This window comes from Balaenoptera borealis (assembly GCF_965194805.1).
Source record: "Balaenoptera borealis genome assembly, chromosome: 3".
NCBI classification, from domain to species: domain Eukaryota; kingdom Metazoa; phylum Chordata; class Mammalia; order Artiodactyla; family Balaenopteridae; genus Balaenoptera; species Balaenoptera borealis.
In genome coordinates, this window is record NC_138866.1 from 26,474,031 (window position 1) to 26,493,089 (window position 19,059).

At 45.7% G+C, this 19,059-nt stretch overlaps 2 protein-coding genes and 1 long non-coding RNA gene across 26 annotated transcripts in view; 2 read left to right on the top strand and 1 right to left on the bottom strand.

Moving 5' to 3' along the window:
• The window catches only part of TGFB3 (transforming growth factor beta 3), a 28,407-nt gene extending 16,313 nt beyond the window's left edge, over positions 1-12,094 (top strand). For both annotated transcript variants that reach the window (XM_082387567.1, XM_082387568.1), the window contains exons 4-8: positions 292-421; positions 5,535-5,642; positions 7,400-7,568; positions 9,770-9,923; positions 10,866-12,094. In XM_082387567.1, coding sequence (XP_082243693.1) covers positions 292-421; positions 5,535-5,642; positions 7,400-7,568; positions 9,770-9,923; positions 10,866-11,024 — 720 coding nt within the window. In that variant the 3' untranslated portion in view covers positions 11,025-12,094. The remainder of the gene's footprint in view (positions 1-291; positions 422-5,534; positions 5,643-7,399; positions 7,569-9,769; positions 9,924-10,865) is intronic.
• The window catches only part of LOC309626636, a 1,318,538-nt gene that overhangs the window by 812,239 nt on the left and 487,240 nt on the right, over positions 1-19,059 (top strand). The gene's annotated exons all lie outside the window — the stretch shown is intronic.
• The window catches only part of TTLL5 (tubulin tyrosine ligase like 5), a 312,036-nt gene continuing 307,843 nt past the window's right edge, over positions 14,867-19,059 (bottom strand). For all 23 annotated transcript variants that reach the window (XM_082387533.1, XM_082387536.1, XM_082387511.1 and 20 more), the window contains one exon: positions 14,867-15,526. In XM_082387533.1, the coding sequence (XP_082243659.1) occupies positions 15,504-15,526 (23 nt within the window). In that variant the 3' untranslated portion in view covers positions 14,867-15,503. The remainder of the gene's footprint in view (positions 15,527-19,059) is intronic.

Here is a 19,059-nt window from a genome sequence, read left to right on the forward strand (position 1 = left end):
TGAGCCCCCTCCCAGGACAGACACCACTCAGGCAGGAAAGCTGGTTCCTTGGCCAGATCGGGCCTCCACGCTGCTCAGAGTTCAGCAGACCTGGGTGTGAATCCTACCTTCTCTGAGCCTTAGTTTCTGTATCTGTGTCTGTCGTTAAGAGGATTAAGACTTAACCGAGGAACTCAAAGGAACATTTAAGAAGTCTTAGTTTGCTCTTGCTGCCCCTCCCCGTCCTCCTACACCATGACACGCGGGTGCCCTGTCCTGGCCTCGGGACTTATTCCTTCCTCTGCCCTGTAGATCCTCCAGCCGGATGAGCACATAGCCAAGCAGCGCTATCTTGATGGCAAGAATCTGCCCACGCGGGGCACTGCTGAGTGGCTGTCTTTCGACGTCACAGACACTGTGCGTGAATGGCTCTTACGAAGAGGTAGGTGGACTCAGGATGAGCATTTTGGAAGGAACCTCAGGTCTCTTGGTCCTTCATGACACAGAGGGAAGAGGACAGAACTAGGGGAGGCACAGATCTGGGTTCAAAGCCTAGCTTTGCCATTTACTTGTTGTGTGTCCTTTATTCGTTCACTCAACTGATACTGACTAAATGCTCACTCTGAGCCAGGCCCTGGGGATTCAGCAGTGAACCAGACAGGTGAGGTCCCAGATCTCATGGGGCTTTTGTTCTGGTGGGAGAGACACGTAGTAAGCAAGTAAACATATTGATGAATAAGACTTTTATATAAATTATAGTGATAAGTACCAGGAAAAACAGAAAGAGGGCAAAGCGATAATGACTGGGTGGGGTCCAACATCAGATGCTCAGGGAGTCTCTATGAAGAAGGAATTTGTGCACTGAGATCTGAGGGACAAGAAAGAGCCAGTCTGTGAAGGTGGGATAAAGGATGTGCTCAGCAAAACCAGTGAGAAGCAGCAGGAGCCTGACTGGTGTGGCTGGAGCAGAGTGAGCTGGGGGGTCAGAGAGGAGCTGGAGCCATAGGATGTAGAACCTGTAAGGCCACGGTCAGGTGTCAGGACTTATTCCAAGTGGGATGAGACGTCCTGGGCGGGTTACAAGCAGGGCTGGGGATGTGGGGGAGAGGTGATTTGGTTTACATCTTTCAAAGGCTCTCTGGTTGTCATGTGGTCAAGGGAAGAAGTTAGGGGCCGCTGTAGCAGCCCACGTGAGAGCAACATGGGCTTCGTCCAGGGCGGTAGCCGTGTGTATGGAGATGATTAAGGATTTGTTCTGTATTTTGGACGTAGAGCCAATAGGACTGACTGGTGATTAGATATGGGGTGAGAGGACACAAGAGGAGTCTAGATGACTAAAGATTTTGAGCTGAACACCCACGTGGGAACACTTATTGAAATAGGGAGGCTGGGAGAAGAGCAGGTTTGGGGGCAGGTTCCATTTTGGCCGATTAAGTTTGAAAGGCCTGGCAGTCATCCAAGTAGAGCTGTGCAATAGGCATATCAAACTTCACATGTCCCAAATCGCTCACCCACTCACTCTGCTTCCTCACCTGGAAAATAGGTAATGGTGTCTTCCCTTCATGCCTCACAGAGCTATTTTAAGGATCCATTGTAGTTAAGAGAACTTCCAAGTTTTCGGCCTGTTATGGGACAGTAAGCTTTTATTAGGTTAGATGAGGAAATGGAGGCCCAGAGAAGTTAAGTGGCTTGACCAGAGTCATCCAGCCTGGATTAGAACTTGGGTCTCCTGATGGACAGTCATGGCGCCTCGTGGCATCACGCTCTGCTATTTCTTCCCTTCTTTGCTTGGTGGTGCTGCCTGGTCCGGTGCTCAGTGGGTACCTAAGGCGGTCCTGTCTGTTCCTTGTATCCCTCTTGCGAAGGATTTTCTATTCTCGTCAGCTGCTGGGGAGACACAGTCCATCCATCCATGTACTGATACTCCGAGTTCCTTGGGCAGGTGGGTCCTTCCTTGTCCTCAGCGTTTTAGGAAATTAGGGGTTGAAGCTCTAAGGCAGAGATCACAAACTGATTGGCCTACCAGTATTGTTTTAATTTAACTAGTGGTCAACAGTTTTTGTTTTAAAGTCGGGAGATTTCACATAAAACCTAGACTTCTGGCTTTTCTTGACAAATGGGAAGATTTCCTGGTAACAATCCATCAGAGATGAGTAGGGCCACCTCTTGAGGCAGGGCATGCATTCTTCATGTCACCACAGGCCCCGCCATTCCCCAGTGTTCCCCAGGAGTGCGGCTGGCATTCCCAATTCAGCATGATACACTGGCTCGCTTTGCTCACTTACATAACCTGCTGGGCTCTGTAGGCATCCGAGTGTGCAGGTCCCCATCTGAGGGGCATAACCTGGTGGCTGAGTTGGCAGATAGGGGGCTGGAGGTCCTGCCTCGGCTCCAAGGGTACTGGGAATTCCATCCTATCTCCCTGACTGAGCACGAAGGCAAAAAGCTGGGAGAACCCCTGTGCACCAGCTGACAGCAGCACTGTGGGAATTCTGACTCAACTCCGCCTAGAGCCCGACATGGCTACAGAGAGGAGAGGCTGGGGAAATGAATCTCTCAGCTTCCCTGTCTGATTTTGATCAGCTCCACCTGGATTTCTTTGAAGCCCTGGGCACTTGAAGGAGTTCTTATTTTCACAGCTGCAGAACTCAATGAGAAGTTTGCACTGAGAATGATTTCCATCCTCCTTGAGACATCAAAAAGATAATTTCGTAATAAAACCTATGGGTTCCCCACCCACCGTCCCCACCGCTGCCAATTCTGAGGTTAGTTCTTCACTGGAACCTTCAGTTCCCGCTCCGGCAGATGCCGCCCACCCCTCGCACGGGGGAGTCATACACAGACCTTTACTTGTGCAGAGCTCCTGGGCCTCTTGAGGGTTCTTGGCCCCAAACAAGGCCGTAAATGGACTCCAAATGGAGCAGCTGGCGGTGTGGACCGTGAGGAAACTGAGTCACATACACGGTCTTGTATTAGTTCAGCAAACATCTAAGAGCCTGCTGTGCACTGGTTCCCAGGCTGCCTTCTGGGCCCAGAGCCGGCTGGAGCCCTCTCCAGGGCTGTGGGCCCAGGTCTTCACGCCCCTGTGCTGTTGTTCCACACAATCTGTGGCTCCCCTGTGTGCAGAGCCTGGCCTCCCCAAGCAGGCGGGGCAGGGAACACGCCCAGCACCACGGCTCAGGACAGGGGGCACACTGGGAATACACAGCCGTTTTGTATCTCAGTGACTGTGTGGGCATCTACCTTGATGGTCCCGGCTGGGCTCTCTTTGGTCGCTCTTTGTCTCTAACAGTTAGGAGTGTGGCTCTGATATCAGGCTGCCTGTGTTTGAATCTTGGTTCTACCACTTACTGGTTGGATACCTCGGTCAAGCCATTTAATTTCCCTAAGCCTCAGTGTCCTCATCTGTATAATGCGGGGAGGGGGTAATAATAGTTCCTGCTTTGTAGGATTAGTATGGAGATTACATAAATGAGTTAATGCACGCATAGTCTTAGAGCGGTGCGTGACATGTAGCAACACTCAACAAGTGTTGGTGATTATCGTCCTCATTCTCTGAGCCGTCTACCTAGACAGAGCCTGTTAGCCAAGCCGGGCACCATCACACACTCACTACCTGCACCCTAACCCTAATTCTCCCCTATACATCTGTCTGCATCTTGACTTTCTAACTCACAGACTCATAGGACTTGCCCACTCTAGGTCTCTCCCGGACTACTTAAACCCTTCTGGGTAATAGGAAGTGTACTATGTTTTATGTAGCCTGTTTCAGCTACTCTAGTTCCTTCTTTTAGCCGCCTTAAACCAGAAAGAGGACACTCCTTATACATCCCTCTCTATTCACTTCTTGTTCTCCATCTGGGGCTCAGCTTCCTTGTTATATTGGCCCCTCCTCACCCCACCAAAGCTAACCTGGAACAGAAATCTTCAAGCTCAGCAGGTGTCAGTGTATCCCAGAGGCTGCCCTGATTGGGGTGGAACAAATGAAGCTGGGATCTAGAGTTTATGGAAGAAGGGATTGGGCTGGTTTTTAACCAGTAGAACTGGGACATCCAGGTCTGTCTAATGCTGACTGGAATCTCTGGGCTTGGGCCATTCTGCACATGAGAAGGATGCTGACGTGGCCTGGACTCTTTGGGGTTTTCCCTGCTGACATCAGATTTCTGGAAGACCCCAGGTTGGCCCCAAGGCTGGATGCTCACACAGAACTAGGGTGACCTCCGAGAGCAGTGCATCAATCAGATCCCTGAGGCGCTGACCCTGACCTCAGAGGTCATCCCCCCACGACCTCTCCCATACCTGACCATAGCTGGCTGCTGCCCCGGATCAAGAGAGCTTCCCTGATTGAGTCTTACCCACCAGGATTGACATGATACCAGACTACCTGGTTTCCCTGCACAAAACTACTGGATTCAGTTCAAATTTTTCATTCCTTATTCTTCCTTTTTTTTCCTTCCACTTTATGCAACCCCTTTTACTAATTTCCTTGCTTTCCCAATTTTAGTTACCAAAATACCCGATCCCACAGCCAATAGGAGAAAGGGCCAGAGCTGGCCTTTTTGCCCCACAGTATCAGCCACCAAACCCTGGTGCCTCCAGGCTTCTTCACACTTGTTTTCTCCGAGCTCATGCCATCTGGACCCTCGGCCATGGCCCTCTGCCATCTCTTCCGGCCTGTTCTCTAATTTCACAACCGTCTTCCTGAGCCGGTGGTTGTCCCTCAGTGAGCCATCCACAGCCCCGCTGGATACATTTACAACTCCCCCATTAAGGTGAACAAGGATTGCCAAAGAAGAAACTCTAAGTAATCTTGGCCTCATCATGTCCTTGTTCCTTAAGGAAAATATAGCCAAGCATAACTGAGATTTGCATCTTATCTCCTCTGGAATCTACCTCTCTCTCTCTGTCTACAACTGTAGCCCTGGTAGAAATGGTGGCCTCTTCCACCTTGACTGATTCTGCTGCTTGCTTGCCAGAGACCTTGCTCTAGCCTTGCTTTCTGAATTTTAATCCTAGAGCTCAGCCTGTGCCCCTTCCTCCCATCTTGTGGCCTTTTGAATCACAGCCTCTCTACCCCACAGTTCTTCAGTTTTCCCCTTTCCCTGGTCTCTTCCAGGCACTGTGCCTCTCTCCTCTGTCCTTTCACAGCTAGAATATCTCCTCTCTCAGCTGACATGTAGGGGGTGTGACTGGTTTTCTCCTTCTTTCCTGTACCCTCATCCTTTTGCCCCCTAGTAGGCTGGTAACACTTTTTTTTTCCTGAACCATTCTTTGAGAATAGATGACTATTAAAATTCTCCTTCATGGTGCCCACTGGTTTATGCCTCCATTTGGTTGTTTGTAACACAATAGAAATATGTGGAATGTGGCAGCATGAGCGTGAAGGTCTGCTATAGCCTTGGCAGCACTTTCTGTCACCTGTGAGCCTCAGTCTAACTCAGTTCCTATGACTGCCTGTGGCGGCAGAGGCCCTGGCTCTTCTGTGTGTGACTGGTGGGTACCCTCCTTCATCACACAAACTGCTTTTCTCACCAATGCTGTGTCTTATTTTGCAGAATCCAACTTAGGTCTGGAAATCAGCATTCATTGTCCATGTCACACCTTTCAGCCCAATGGGGATATCCTGGAAAACATTCAAGAGGTGATGGAAATCAAATTCAAAGGTAACAAAATGGATGCGTATGGTAGAATGGGTGGGGGAGTTAATGAAGCAAGACGTAACAGGAAACCCCTACCAGACCCCAAGGAAAGGAACCAAGTGAGCTCCCTCACAGAGATGGCCAACTGTTTTGTACTTGAGGGATTCTGCTTTGTCCCAAAAGCAAGAACTCTCTATTCTATAGAGAATACATTAGCATCTGGAAGACAGTGTTATGCTAGTAAGAGCCGTGAAATCATGTAGGCAAGCTGGTTCACTTCTCTGAGCTCAGTCAGCAAACTGGGGGTGACAGTACCTCTTTCACCGGGTTGTCATGAAATCAAATGAGATAACGAATGTAAAATAGAGCGCATGGATGCTCAGCAAATAATAGTCGTCTTTGCTTTCCCCAAAAGAAATGAACTTCGGTGTCTGTGAATATGAGCACTCTGACTATCGGGCTTTCCAGATGTTGCAGAGCCCACCCGATCCGACATCCGGGTTTGAATGACTGCTTTGGGCCTCAGGGTATTTGCATTGAGGGCAAAATAGTTTAGAGTTATTTCTGGTTTTCCAGTATGTTTCCAAGGCACTCAGCCTAGACAGTCTCTGGATTGCAGGGAAGTACTGTTTTCCTTTCGAAGCTCTGTTGTGGGTGACTGAGGCACACCTGAGGCCAGGAGGTTTGTCGAGGTCAAACCAACCAATTCAAAGCCTGAGGTCACAGGCATGTCTGGAAAAAGGTACAGGCCTCTCTTGACTCCCAGCCCTGGGCAGTCCTTTGGCCCTTCATGGGCCTTATTTCAGAGCCTAATTTTTTTAAAAGCACGTCATTTGACATCCTAATCACAGAACCTCAGAGCTCAAAAGACCTTGGAGTCCCTACCTACAGCCCGGGTTGGGTTGAAATCCTCCCACTTCAGTAATCGTTATCTTATTCATAAAGATTTTCAGAAAAAGAAGTCTGAGGTCCAGCTTCCCATTTATCCTCCAGTCCTAGTGCACCTGCATGAGGTCCAAGGCCCTCCTGTCACCATGCAAATTCAGCTCCTCACGTTCCTGTCCCTGGTGGAGATGGGCGACAGCCAGCAGCTGGCCGTCACCAAATAGATCTTCTTTTAGTTGAGACTCTTTCTAATTCAGTTTTCAGTCTTTGCAGATGAAATGGCAGGTTTCCTTTCCAGTTTGTCTGCTAAGCTGTTTACCACACACTTCATGATCTTATCTTGAGTTTTATAGAGAAAACACTTTTGAAACTATAAGTGCAATGCGAATGTTAACAATTATTCATTCTTGTTCCTCTGGCTCCCATTCAAACTGTCTTAAATTGTGACCCCTGAAATCATAGGTGGGACTTCTGTGCTATTTTTGACCAATTCAGATTATAAGAGGAAACTCATATCCCAAGCTCTAAGTCTCAGAATCTAAACTGACAGCTCAAAAAAAATGTGTTAGAGCCGCCTAGTGACAAGGATGCTTCATGAATCCCTGAGGATTCCCTAGGAAGCATCTCGGGAAGGGCTCTCTGCCCTCTGAAGGATGTATGCACAGGAGTCACGAGGGGATCCGACCGGGGGCATCTTGTGCGTCCCTAGATACCGGTTCCTCCACCCAGTCTTCCCCTTCCTGCAGCTGGACGTTAGCATGAAGCTGCATCTCACCCACCCCTTCCTTGTAGACCCCACTGTCCCTCCTCCTGACCAGTGGGGGGATGGGATGAGAAAGCAGCAGCCACCCTGCCTTCCCTAGACTGGAGACCGTCATCTTCCTTCCCTTCCACAGGTGTGGACAGTGAGGATGATCCAGGCCGAGGAGATCTGGGGCGACTGAAGAAGAAAAAGGAGCACAGCCCTCATTTAATCCTCATGATGATTCCCCCAGACCGGCTGGACAACCCAGGCCAGGGAGGTCAGAGGAAGAAGCGGGCCCTGGACACCAATTACTGCTTCCGGTAAGCCTGGGCTCACGCAGGACCCACAGACTCCTGAGACAACACTGATTGCACGCCTTCTGTGTGTCAGGCCCCAGGCCTAAGCCACCCCTAACTGAGGGTCCCTGATGCTCTTCACAAACATCTCCCAGGAATGGAGATTTAGAACCTCTTACAAATCTTTTTCTGGGAGCCCCACTGTTTTCCCACAGCCCAGCCCTGTAAGGGCCTGGACAAAGTAAAGGAGGAGGAGAGAGTTGCTAAAACGGTTTGGATTAGAGGCTTGGCCTCTCCATGGTTTTCAGGCTTTAAAATACTTGTAGGGTAGGTTTGTGTGGCAGGGAGATTAATGCAGAGATTTCCATTAAAGAAGGGCTCAGTTCCTTATGAAGGGTCCAAGGATGCTACCGGATGAGGGAAAACAGGACAGTCTCCATTTGCAGTGAGGAATGTGAGCTAGAGAAATTATGAACTAATTTGGACATAGTTGGGTAGCCACTGTAAAGAGATTAAAAAATAGCATCTTATTTAGGAATACTTTAGTTTCTCATTTATAAGGGAGAGGGATTAAAAAAGCACACACAGCAATGACTGAAAGGTAGAAAATGACCACATCCATGAGACGGTCTGAAAGATAAAGTGCTTTAAGGAATTTGGAACAAGGAGCTCATCTATGGATGCAGGAAAGGCTTCTGAAGGGTGTGGAATTTGCGCTGAGTCTTCAAGGCTGAGTAAGGCTTGAGTACGTAGGGATCTGGGCGGAGGAAGCACTTTGGGTAGAGGAAGGCACACGAATGGGTCAGTTTGGCTGGAGAGGAGGATGCCTGAATGGAGCTGGGGAGGATGAATTGGGAAATCTTTAGATCTAAAGCCATGTCTTCTGAGGAACAATGGAATGAACCGGGGACGTTGAGCTTGAGGAACAGAAGGTATAGGAAAGGCAGTGTGGTTGCCTCCAACTGAAGGCTGGCATGTAGATTTGCTCTGTGTGGCTCTCAATCAGTTAGGAATGGATGTTCTTGGCTGCAAGTGACAGTGGCTTAAACCACAGGGGATTTCCTGTTCATAAGAAGCATGTAGCAGCAGGCCCAAGGTTGGTCTGGCTGCTTACTTATGCCATTGAGGACACAGGCTTTCTCTCTCTGCAGTCTGCCATGCTCAGTATGTTGGCTTTTCATCCCCTTGCTTATGGTCACATAGCAAGACTGCTAGAGCTGCAGGTATCTTGTCCATGCTCAAGACAAGAGGAGGGAAGGAGGAAACCAGCAGCCTTCCTCTTCCATCTGTGACTTATAAAGAATCAAATACCTTTGCCAGAATTTGCCCTTGCCCACTGCATACTTCTGCTTATGTCTGATCGGTCATTGCTGGGTTCCATGACAATCCCTACCTGCAAGGGAGGCCAGGATAACAAGTATCTGGTGTTCCAGACTGTAATGGGCGGTGGCAAGAGAGAAGGCAGGGTAAGAATGACTCTTGAGTAGAAAAATGAGAATGTCTGCCACGGTTTACCCTCGGAACCCACAAGAAGCTAGATTTTGGCCAATAGCTGCCTTTGGAAATAGCAAGTTCTAGGTCTCAGCAGGTACTGAAGTACAGGCTAGATGCCCACTTGGCAAGGGGTATTGCCAAATGGATTTCTGCAGGCAACGGAATTGAAGTGGCCTGATAATCACATTTGGGGTAATCTAGGAATCATGAATCTAATAGAAGGATATGTCTTGTTTTGATTCAATAGCCTCTAGACTTAGACTAAGCAGTCATTTACTATAGTATATAAGTGCATAAGCTTAGAGTTTATTTCTGGTTGGGTGCACATTAGGCAGGTAACAATAAAAACAACCTCAACAAAGTTGAGTTTGCTAGTAACATTCAGTGCTTGGTTTTATGTGGAACACTTCAAGTCTTTGTTTTGATTCATGCTGTAAAAGGGGCATGGCCACTTTTGCCTTTTTTCTCTTCTTCATACATTATCTATGTATGTATATATCTACGCCTACTATGTCCTTGGGATTCTGGTCTTCAACAGAGGGAAATGCCTTTATAGTTAGTACAGCTCAATGCACTTGAACCTGGGATTCCACTGATTAGAGCCACCTCTACCTCTTATGATGACCAGGAAGGACTCCAAGTGCAAATGTGAGGGCTATTTGTGAAGTTTTTTATGTTGGTGATTTCCTTTTAGGTTGATTTTTAAATAATTTTCATTGTTGTTGTTGTAGCAATCTGGAGGAGAACTGCTGTGTGCGCCCTCTCTACATTGACTTCCGACAGGATCTGGGCTGGAAATGGGTCCATGAACCTAAGGGCTACTATGCCAACTTCTGCTCAGGCCCGTGCCCATACCTCCGCAGCGCAGACACTACCCACAGCTCAGTATGGAACAGGGTCATGCCGCGTGGGGGGGTGGGGCTAAGCCAAGTAGGCCGCTTGTTCAAAAGTATGCATGAAGGGCTGCATGTTGAACGAGCGGATGATGACCTGGGGTGTAAAATCCCTTTGGTGACGGTTCTGATCTTGGCATCCTGGCCCAACTCTAGTGGGCCACATTCTACCCTTTAAAATTCCTTCCCTAGTTTCACCCAGACTTTTAAGTTGCTTTGTCTATTTGCTTTTGTACTATGGAAATTAATTACTGTCACATGCCACCCCCTATGTCAGAGATGCACATGGCTGGCAAGGAATATTGGGGCCGAAAGGCCTCTACCGTCGGATAAAGAACTCTAATAATTCTGGCCTCTTGAATGTAGAAAAGTTATTTTAAAAGACAATGTAAAGCACACAGAAGAAGACTATATGAAACAAAGGGAAAGACAGGGAAGTCCACGACCGAAGCTAGCTTGTCTTTCCCTCAAGAGGAATCCAAGATAGGGCAGTAACTTGTGAAGCGTATTTCCTCATAGCTCCTTGTTACTGCATCCTGTCTGGGGCCCTATACTCTGGCACTGAGTAAATGGCTCAAGCCAATGTTTAGTGAGAATGGGTCTCACCGAAGTGACCAGTTACGGCTAGGAGGAACCAATACAGGGGTGTTTCTTCACAGCCAAGAGAATTTCATGATCAATTCCAAGTCCCCCAGTTATGGGGGTTATGCTTAAACCGATAACGCCCAGACAAACGCCACGTGCTGCATCCCGCGTGGATGAGCAGTAACCCGCCACTCCCCCGAACTGGGTTCCGCCAGTTCCTCTGAAGTAGCATCAGTGGCCCATTTACCACGTGCTCAGTCTCTGGAGCAGCCCCTAGACCTTGCAGAGTCCCTGGGCCCCCGGCCTGAGGTTCGGCTTTCCAACCTCTCAATGATGCCTCCCTCCCCAGGTGCTGGGACTGTACAACACCCTGAACCCTGAAGCCTCGGCCTCCCCTTGCTGCGTACCCCAGGACTTGGAGCCCCTGACCATCCTGTACTATGTCGGGAGGACCGCCAAGGTGGAGCAGCTCTCTAACATGGTGGTGAAGTCCTGCAAGTGCAGCTGAGGCCCGCCTGCTACAGAGAGAGAGGAGGGATTGCCACTGCCTGCCTGCCTGCTCCTCGGGAAACACAAACGCGATGGACCTCACCTCGAGGCCTGGCCCACAACCTTCAGCTCCAGGCAGATGGCTGAGACGGGGATTCCCTTTTGGAACATTTCTCTTTCTTGCTGGTTCTGAGAATCACTGTAGTAAAGAAAGTGTTGGTTTGATTAGGGGAAGGTTGAACTCTTCAGAACACATGGATTTTCTGTGTCATAGACAGAGGTGGTGGGGACAGAGGAAGAGGGATGGCAAGTCGACACGTCGCAGGGCCATGGGATTTGGGATACCCTAGGGAGGAGGAAGGGCAGAGAATGGCCGGGGGGCCAGACTGGAAGACACTTGGAGCTGAGGTCAGATTGCTCATCCATCGCTGCCCCACGTCTGCTCGAGGGGACCTGGATTACATCATACAAGGCAAGTGTTTTTCTTCAGGCAGGTTCCCAAGACAAAGTCCCAGAATTGTATCTCATACTTACCTGGGATTATGGACAAATCTGTTAGTTTTGCAAATTGTCCCCTGGACGTCAATCAGCATCAAGGGTCATTACGGGGTTGGGGGGGGCGGAATCCAGGTAATGCAGTTCCTGGGCCCTATGGATATGCTGAACTCAGAAGCAGAGGGTGGGAATTAACCCTCTCCGGTCTGCCCCCTGGGTTCCTCCTCTCGCCTTCTTCCTAGATCGTATTTCTCCTTGGACATTTGGCTAGACACCTTCCAGGTCAGGGCGCACATATCTGGATTTTGGGTCTCTGCAGCCTTTGGGCATTATGGGTTTCCCCTCCTGACCCCCCGAGACCTTGTGCTCATCTGGTGTTCCTGGAAGCAGGTGCTACAACGTGTGAGGCGTGCGGGGAAGTTGCACAAGTGCCACACAATGACTTGGCCCCAGACGCATAGACTGAGGTATAAAGACAAATACAAATATTACTCTCAAAATCTTTGTATAAATAAATATTTTTGGGGAATCTTGGATCATTTCATTTTCTGGAAGATTGTTTCTAAACAATAAAAGCCTTATTCTAAGGTGTAAGTCTGACTCAATAAGTATCCTTAATTACCCTCTTCTTAATTCCATGTTCACATCTAATGATCAGAGGTAACTGGAATCTGGGGCTGAAAATCTCAAACATCGAAACATTGCTGACCGTGAACTCCCCTGACAGTGACACACTGCACTGCCTTCTGCCATCTGAGAGGGCTGCACTACCGTTTGTGTTCCCTTCCGTCTTGGATACATTATCCTCAGACACACAGAGGCAGTGCCTCAGATGTGCAGAAAGCATATGAATTTGACCTCCATTTAGTTGTGGGCAAAGTCACTTGGGGTGATTTCACATATGGAAATGTGTTGGTTTGTACATTCACTATAAATTCAGTTGAGAATTAGAGAAACTGTCTGTGGCAAATGGCCTAAGAACATGAGGCTAATTCTGTTACCAGGTTGAGCCTAAAAGAGCTCACCAGGGACTCCTTTTCAGAGGATGGGCCTCTTGTCAGGGATTTGGGAATGGGAGAGGGCAAGAAAAGCACAATCCCATAGTTCTCTTATGAGGTCATGGATGCCAGAGCAATGCAGAATTCTATTGTGGCTTCACGTCCACCTGAAGCAACCATCTGCAATAAGTGAGGAACCATCTAGCAGCTCCTGAAAAACATGTTCCTCTATAGAAATTACTTTACCACTGGTAAAAAAAGAAGTCTATCTGAAGCTAAAATTTGCAGGTGGAAGGATGTGTACAATATGTTCGTGTCTGGAGTTGTCCCAAATTAAACTCCTGAATTTGGTCACTGAGACTCTTTTCCTGCTTCACCTATGCTCAGGCAATTCTAAGGGTTCCTCTCTCAGACTTCATCCTATGTGGCACCCATTTACTTCCACTCTATTTCAGGAACTATGTCCCTGCTGTAAAATCACATCTGGTGGCATTGTGCTCTATCTTACCCAAGGGAGCCAGTGGGTCTGAAGAGGGGATGCAGCATGCCTAGCTCTTCAGCCATGGCCATAGCCAGCCCAAATTTCAGTCTATTCATTGATGGCCGTCCTTCTCAAATTTCAATGGGCGTAAGAATCACCCAGCTGCTTATTTAAAATGTACAATTTCAGGCTGCAGCTTTAGAGATGTCTTTAGGACTGGGGTAGGTCCAGCCTACCTAAAAACTGTATTTTGAGAAGCAGTGCCTTATACCTGATATCGTTGGTCCTTGAGGCTTAAATGAGGAAGAGGGAAATAATCTTACAGGGCCTAGAATAAACTTTTTTTTTTTTCTTTTTGGCCGCACTGCGGCATGTGGGATCTTAGTTCCCTGACCAAGGATCAAACCCGAGCCCCCGGCAGTGGAAGTTCAGAGTCTGAACCACTGCACCGCCAGGTAAGTCCCAAACCCTCCTTTTTATCCAACCTCATCAGACATCATTAGAACGTTGGCCTGAGGTCATTCATCCTAATGAATCAAGGCAATGAGCAGTGTTTCCTGAAGTATCCCAAAGGAAACAGACCCACTGTGATCCCAAATCTTCTTTTTATGTTAGAGCTCTATTCTTATCTTAGCTGATACAAATATGCGCAGGGGTCTGAAGCCCAGCCTCCCCATTCGACATGTCACTTACAGGCACTATAGAAACTTAAACCATTTGTCTGTCCATCTGTAAAAATACGTGCCTGTTTTGGGGAAGGGTAAGGAGGGACACTACTGTTGGAGGGAGGATCATATGATTTGCTTGGTTTGTTACCAAGAGAAATCCAATACCAATAATAATGACACTAAACTACTTGGGTGAATGAAGGAAGAGATCTGGAGTCTGGTCTTACACCTGATCAGCACATGGTGAATGCAGTAAGAAATTTAGCCTGAGGATTCAATTCTGATGGTTACCTAGGGCAATTCCAAACACTCTAGTTGGTCTAAAAGTTCTTTTACTGGGCTCATACCCTCTTATGCTTTTTTACAAGAACCGTATGGTGAGTCTCCCCAAACACCTTATTTCCCAATTCTACACATCAGCAGGGGACTATGAAGGAATTCTAATTTGTCTACTAACCAATTCATAACCAAATTAGCAAAACAGTTAAGATGGTCCTCAAACTACTAACCAGAAGTCACAGGAACACCTGGAATGCATTCTCTCTTTTCTCCTGCAACTGACAAGACTTCATCCCTCACAAGCAAACAGAATGCTTCAATGGGCTCAAACCTGTTTTCATTTACCAGGAAGGCAATAGAGCCCTTCTTCTCTCTGCCTTTTTGAGGGTCCTTTTTCTTTTAGGATTTCAATGCTGAATCTATAGGACTTTGTTGTGGAAACCTCAGATGCTGGATTCTCCCCAATAACTCCCTGTGGCAGCTAAGTCAACCTTCAGTGGGCTCTGCAGTCACCTTTCAACCTTTTCTCCAGTGGAGGCCAGAGAGAGGACCTAGGACAGACAAGGAAGCAAGAAAGCAGAGGTAAAGCAGAAAGCAACCAGGGGGCTGAGCTGCATCGTTCTGATGAACTGTTTAGGTAAATACTGTGCAACTGGATACAGATTCACGTGCCACTGGAGGACCCGTCTGCTGTGGTCTGATAATGGAGACATTTGCATGCCCCAGCCTCCCAGGTGCTGGAGCTGCCCCTGGGGAAGAGCCTGGACCCACCATCTGTTGAAACCAAATATAAGAATAAAACATCTCTTTATAACTCACATTTCTTACCTGAAGTTTAAAAAATTGCCCAGCAATGACATAAAATGAGAAGTTGGGCCTATTTCAGTCTCGTTTGTGAATACTGATTGTTTGGAAATTAGTAAATGGAAAAAAAAGAAAATAAAAATAGACTTACTTTATTAATTTTAGAAATCAGTAATTCCAAAGGGTGCCTTCACCATGGCTCATGTGGTCAGCAGCACACGGACTTTTTTTCACTCTCCGGGAAACTTGTGATATAAACTCCCCCTTTCCTCCAAACCCTCTTGCAAGGGAAGAACAACTTTGGTACATAATGTTGTTGGGATTTTAGGCTTTTAGGAGGTAAAGCTTAATACTGCAATCTTGAAAAGAAGAGGAAGCAAAATGCAAATAGCCAAAGAGCCTCTTTTATATCATCTCTGTGTGGTAGCAGGAGAGGGACAGAGAAGACCTAAGCAGGTGGGAGAGGGGGTGAAAGGGGTAAAAGATACAAGTGTGCTCTGATGGGGTATATATTGCTTCCGCTGAATGTCCCCACTGCCAAGTTCCACGGAAACCCAGCTGACATGTTTTCCTGTCGTCTCAGGAAAAGTCTGGATTGGCTGATAGGCAACAATCTACTGCCACTTCTGCTGGTAGGCACTGGGGACTGAAACAGCAAAAAAAAAAAAAAAAAATACTCTGGAGCCCTTGCAGCACTGGTGGATGCTTCACTGGAGTCGCACACTCAGGAGTAGTGGAGTAGTGAAGAGGTTCCTCCTCCGCGTGTCTGTGCTTCATCTTTTAGTGTGAGCGGGATCTGAAAAAGAGGAAGTCAACCAACCACTGAGTATCTGAAATGAGCACGTGGGGTTTTACTAATTTACAGGAATGTTTGGATTAGTTAGCATTACTGAAGAATAAAGTAGCTGTGGCCCAAATAAATGAAGATCACTTTGAAGTAAAAAACTATTAATTTTAACTACTTTTGTTGGAAACGTTTCTAAAACACTCCTATTCTGCTGCTGCTTCTTTTTTGTGTTGTTTTCTTAGTTTCTCCCGGCCCCGCATAAGAACATTTTATCCCTTCTGCTTCTTACATAAAAGATGCTAAATAAGTTAGCCTTTTCTAGAAACTCAGAGTCAGCATTATTAGCATTCAATATTGAACCACACGGAAAAATTGCTCTATGTACGCTCCAGAGTTTGTCTAAATCTTCCCTCCGTGCTGGGTTATCAGATAACACTCTGCCTTGTACCCCCTGCCTCCACCCCCAAAATACACATCTACATTTCTCCATCCAGTTTAAGAAAAGGAACATTACTATTACCCTAAATCCCCTGTGAGACCCTCCCAATTCTTTCTCATTTCCACTATCTTGAATTTTGGGTTTATCTTCCCCTTGTTTGCTTTTAAAAAACAGGTCTATTTACTACATATACTTATATCCCTACACATTTTATTTTAGTTTTATGTGGTTTTGAATTTTACAGTGCTATTTTATTATGTGACTATTCTTATATGTGATCTCAGTACACAACTGGAAGAATTTCTTTAGATAGATACTTAGGAGTGGAATTGTTGGGTCATAAATACTTGCATCTTCAACCCTCTAAAAATAATGCCAGCTTATTTTCCAAAGCAGTTGTACCAATTCATACCGCCTCTGCCAGTGGATGAGCTTCCCCCCAACCTCAACCTCCTCTACATGTGGAGAAGCAGTATTGCCTGAATTTAAAATTTTTGCGAATCAAGTGAGGATATGATGGTATCCTACTGTGGTTTTAATTAGCATCTGACTGATTAGGAATGAGGTTGAGCATCTTCTCAAGTATCTAGTATTACACACACATGTTTTGTCTTCTGCAAAATGCCTGGATATGCCTTTTGCTTATTTTCCTATTGAGTTGTTGCTTCTTGATGTTTTTAAACAGCTCTGTTGAGATATAATTCCATACCATTCAATTTACCCATTCAATGTGTAAAATTCAGTGACTTTTAGTATATTCAGAGTGCATCCATCACCACTATCAAGTCTAGAACATATTCATCAAAAGGAAATGAAAACCCACATCTCAGCCATCACCCCCAAACATCTCATCCCCCCAGACCTAAGCAACCATTAATCTACTTTCTGTTTCTATAGATTTGCCTATTCTGGACATTGCATATTAAGTGGAATCATATAATATGTGGTCCTTTGTGTCTGGCTTCTTTCACTTACCATAATGTTTTCAAGGGTCATCCACATTGTAGCATGCATCAGTACGCTATTCCTTTTAATGGCTGAATAATACTCTATTGTGTATATATACTATATTTATTTATTCACTCATCAGTTGATGGGTATTTGGGCTGTTTCTACCTCTTGGATATTATTAATAATGCTGCTAAAAACATTTAAGTGCAAGTTTTTGTTTGGACATATGTCTTCATTTTTGTTGGGTTATATACATATTGCTGGGTTATAATGGTAACTCTATGTTTAATGGTTTGAGGACCTGCCAAACTGTTTCCCAAAGCAGTTGCACCATTTTGCATTTCCACAAGCAGAGTATGAAGCTTCCAATTTCTCCACAGCCTCAACACTTGTTATTGTCTTTTTTTGAATACTGCCATCCTGGTGGGTATGAAGTGGTATTCTGCTATGATTTTGATTTGCATTTCCGTAGTAGCTAATGCCGTTGAGAATGTTTTCATATGCTAATTGGCACTGTATATCTTCTGTGCAGAAATGCCTTGTTCAGCTCCATTGCCCATTTAAAAAATTGAGTTGTCTTTTTAATCATTGAGTTTTAAGACTTCTCTACATATTCTAGATACAAGTCCCTTATTACAAACATAATTTGCAAATATTTTCTCCCATTCTGTGGGTTGTCATTTTGACGGTGTCCTCTGAAGCACAAAATTTAAAAAGTTTGATGATGTCCAGTTTGTCTATTTTTTCTTTTGTTGCTTATGCTTTTGATGTCATATCTAAGACACTATTTATTGATTTTTAAAGTTCTTTGCTTAATACATGGATACTAATTTTTTGAGGGTGTGTGGCAAACACCCTCACCAAGTTTGTGACTTGTTTCTTCAATCTCTTTAGGGTATCTTTTTTTTTAAAAGAGGTTGTTTCATGATTTACTAATTTATAAGGAAAGTCCTATTCAGAGATAAAAATTAGATTGCATTTAGATATACACTTAACATGTGACCTTTTCAGAAAATGATTTTGTTTTAAATGTTAAAACTTCCAGAAAATCCAGGGCAGTCACCATAAAAATGGTTTCTTTAAAAAACTTTTTAAAATAAAAAATTTCAAACATATATACAAACTAGAATAGTATGACACCTTCCTGTTCCCATCCTCTAGCTTCGATAATTATCAACGTCCTACCATTCTTGTTTCATCTCTCTCCCCATGTTTTTTCTCCTGGAATACTTCAAAGAAAACCCAAGATAACGCATCATTTCACTCATAAATACTTTAGCGTGTATTTCTAATAGAGAAGAACTTAAGGATAAAAGGAAAACAAAACAAAAATCCCACAACATCTTTATGGTGTCTTAGAACAGAAGTTCCTAATTTGAATAAAGTCAAATTGATCAGTTTTCACCTTTCTAGTCTGCACTTCCTGGGTCTAATTTAAGAAATCTTTCCCTTACATTATGGTCATAATGTATTGTGCTATAACATCTTACAAAAATACTGACACTTTTGCCTTTTGTATTTAAGTTTTTAATTCAAACTAAAATTGTGTAGGGTATGAAGAACAGATCTACTTTCATTTTTTTCCCCACACAATAACTTATTTTCCTATCATTATTTATTGAAAAAGCCACCCTTTCCTCCTTTAACTGGAATACCTCTCTGCCATAAACTGTTTCCATCTAGAAGACCAGTTTTCTGTGCCAACAACACACTCTCTTAATTACTTTACTTTGATAATAATCTTTTTTTAAAAAAATAAATTAATTTTATTTATTTTTGGCTGCACTGGGTCTTCGTTGCTCTGCGCGGGCTCTCGCTAGTTGCAGGGAGCGGGGGCTACTCTTTGTTGTGGTGCGCAGGCTTCTCAATGTGGTGGCTTCTCTTGTTGTGGAGCATGGGCTCTAGGCGCACGGGTTTCAGTAGTTGTGGCACGCGGGCTTCCGTAGTTGCAGAGTGCAGGCTCAGTAGTTGTGGCACACGGGCTTAGTTGCTCCGCGGCATGTGGGATCTTCCCGGACCGGGGCTCAAACCCATGTCCCCTGCATTGGCAGGCAGATTCTTAACCAGTGCGCCACCAGGGAAGTCCCCCTTGATAATAATCTTGATAATAATTTTTGGTATCTAGTAAGACAAGTCACACATGGTTCCCTAT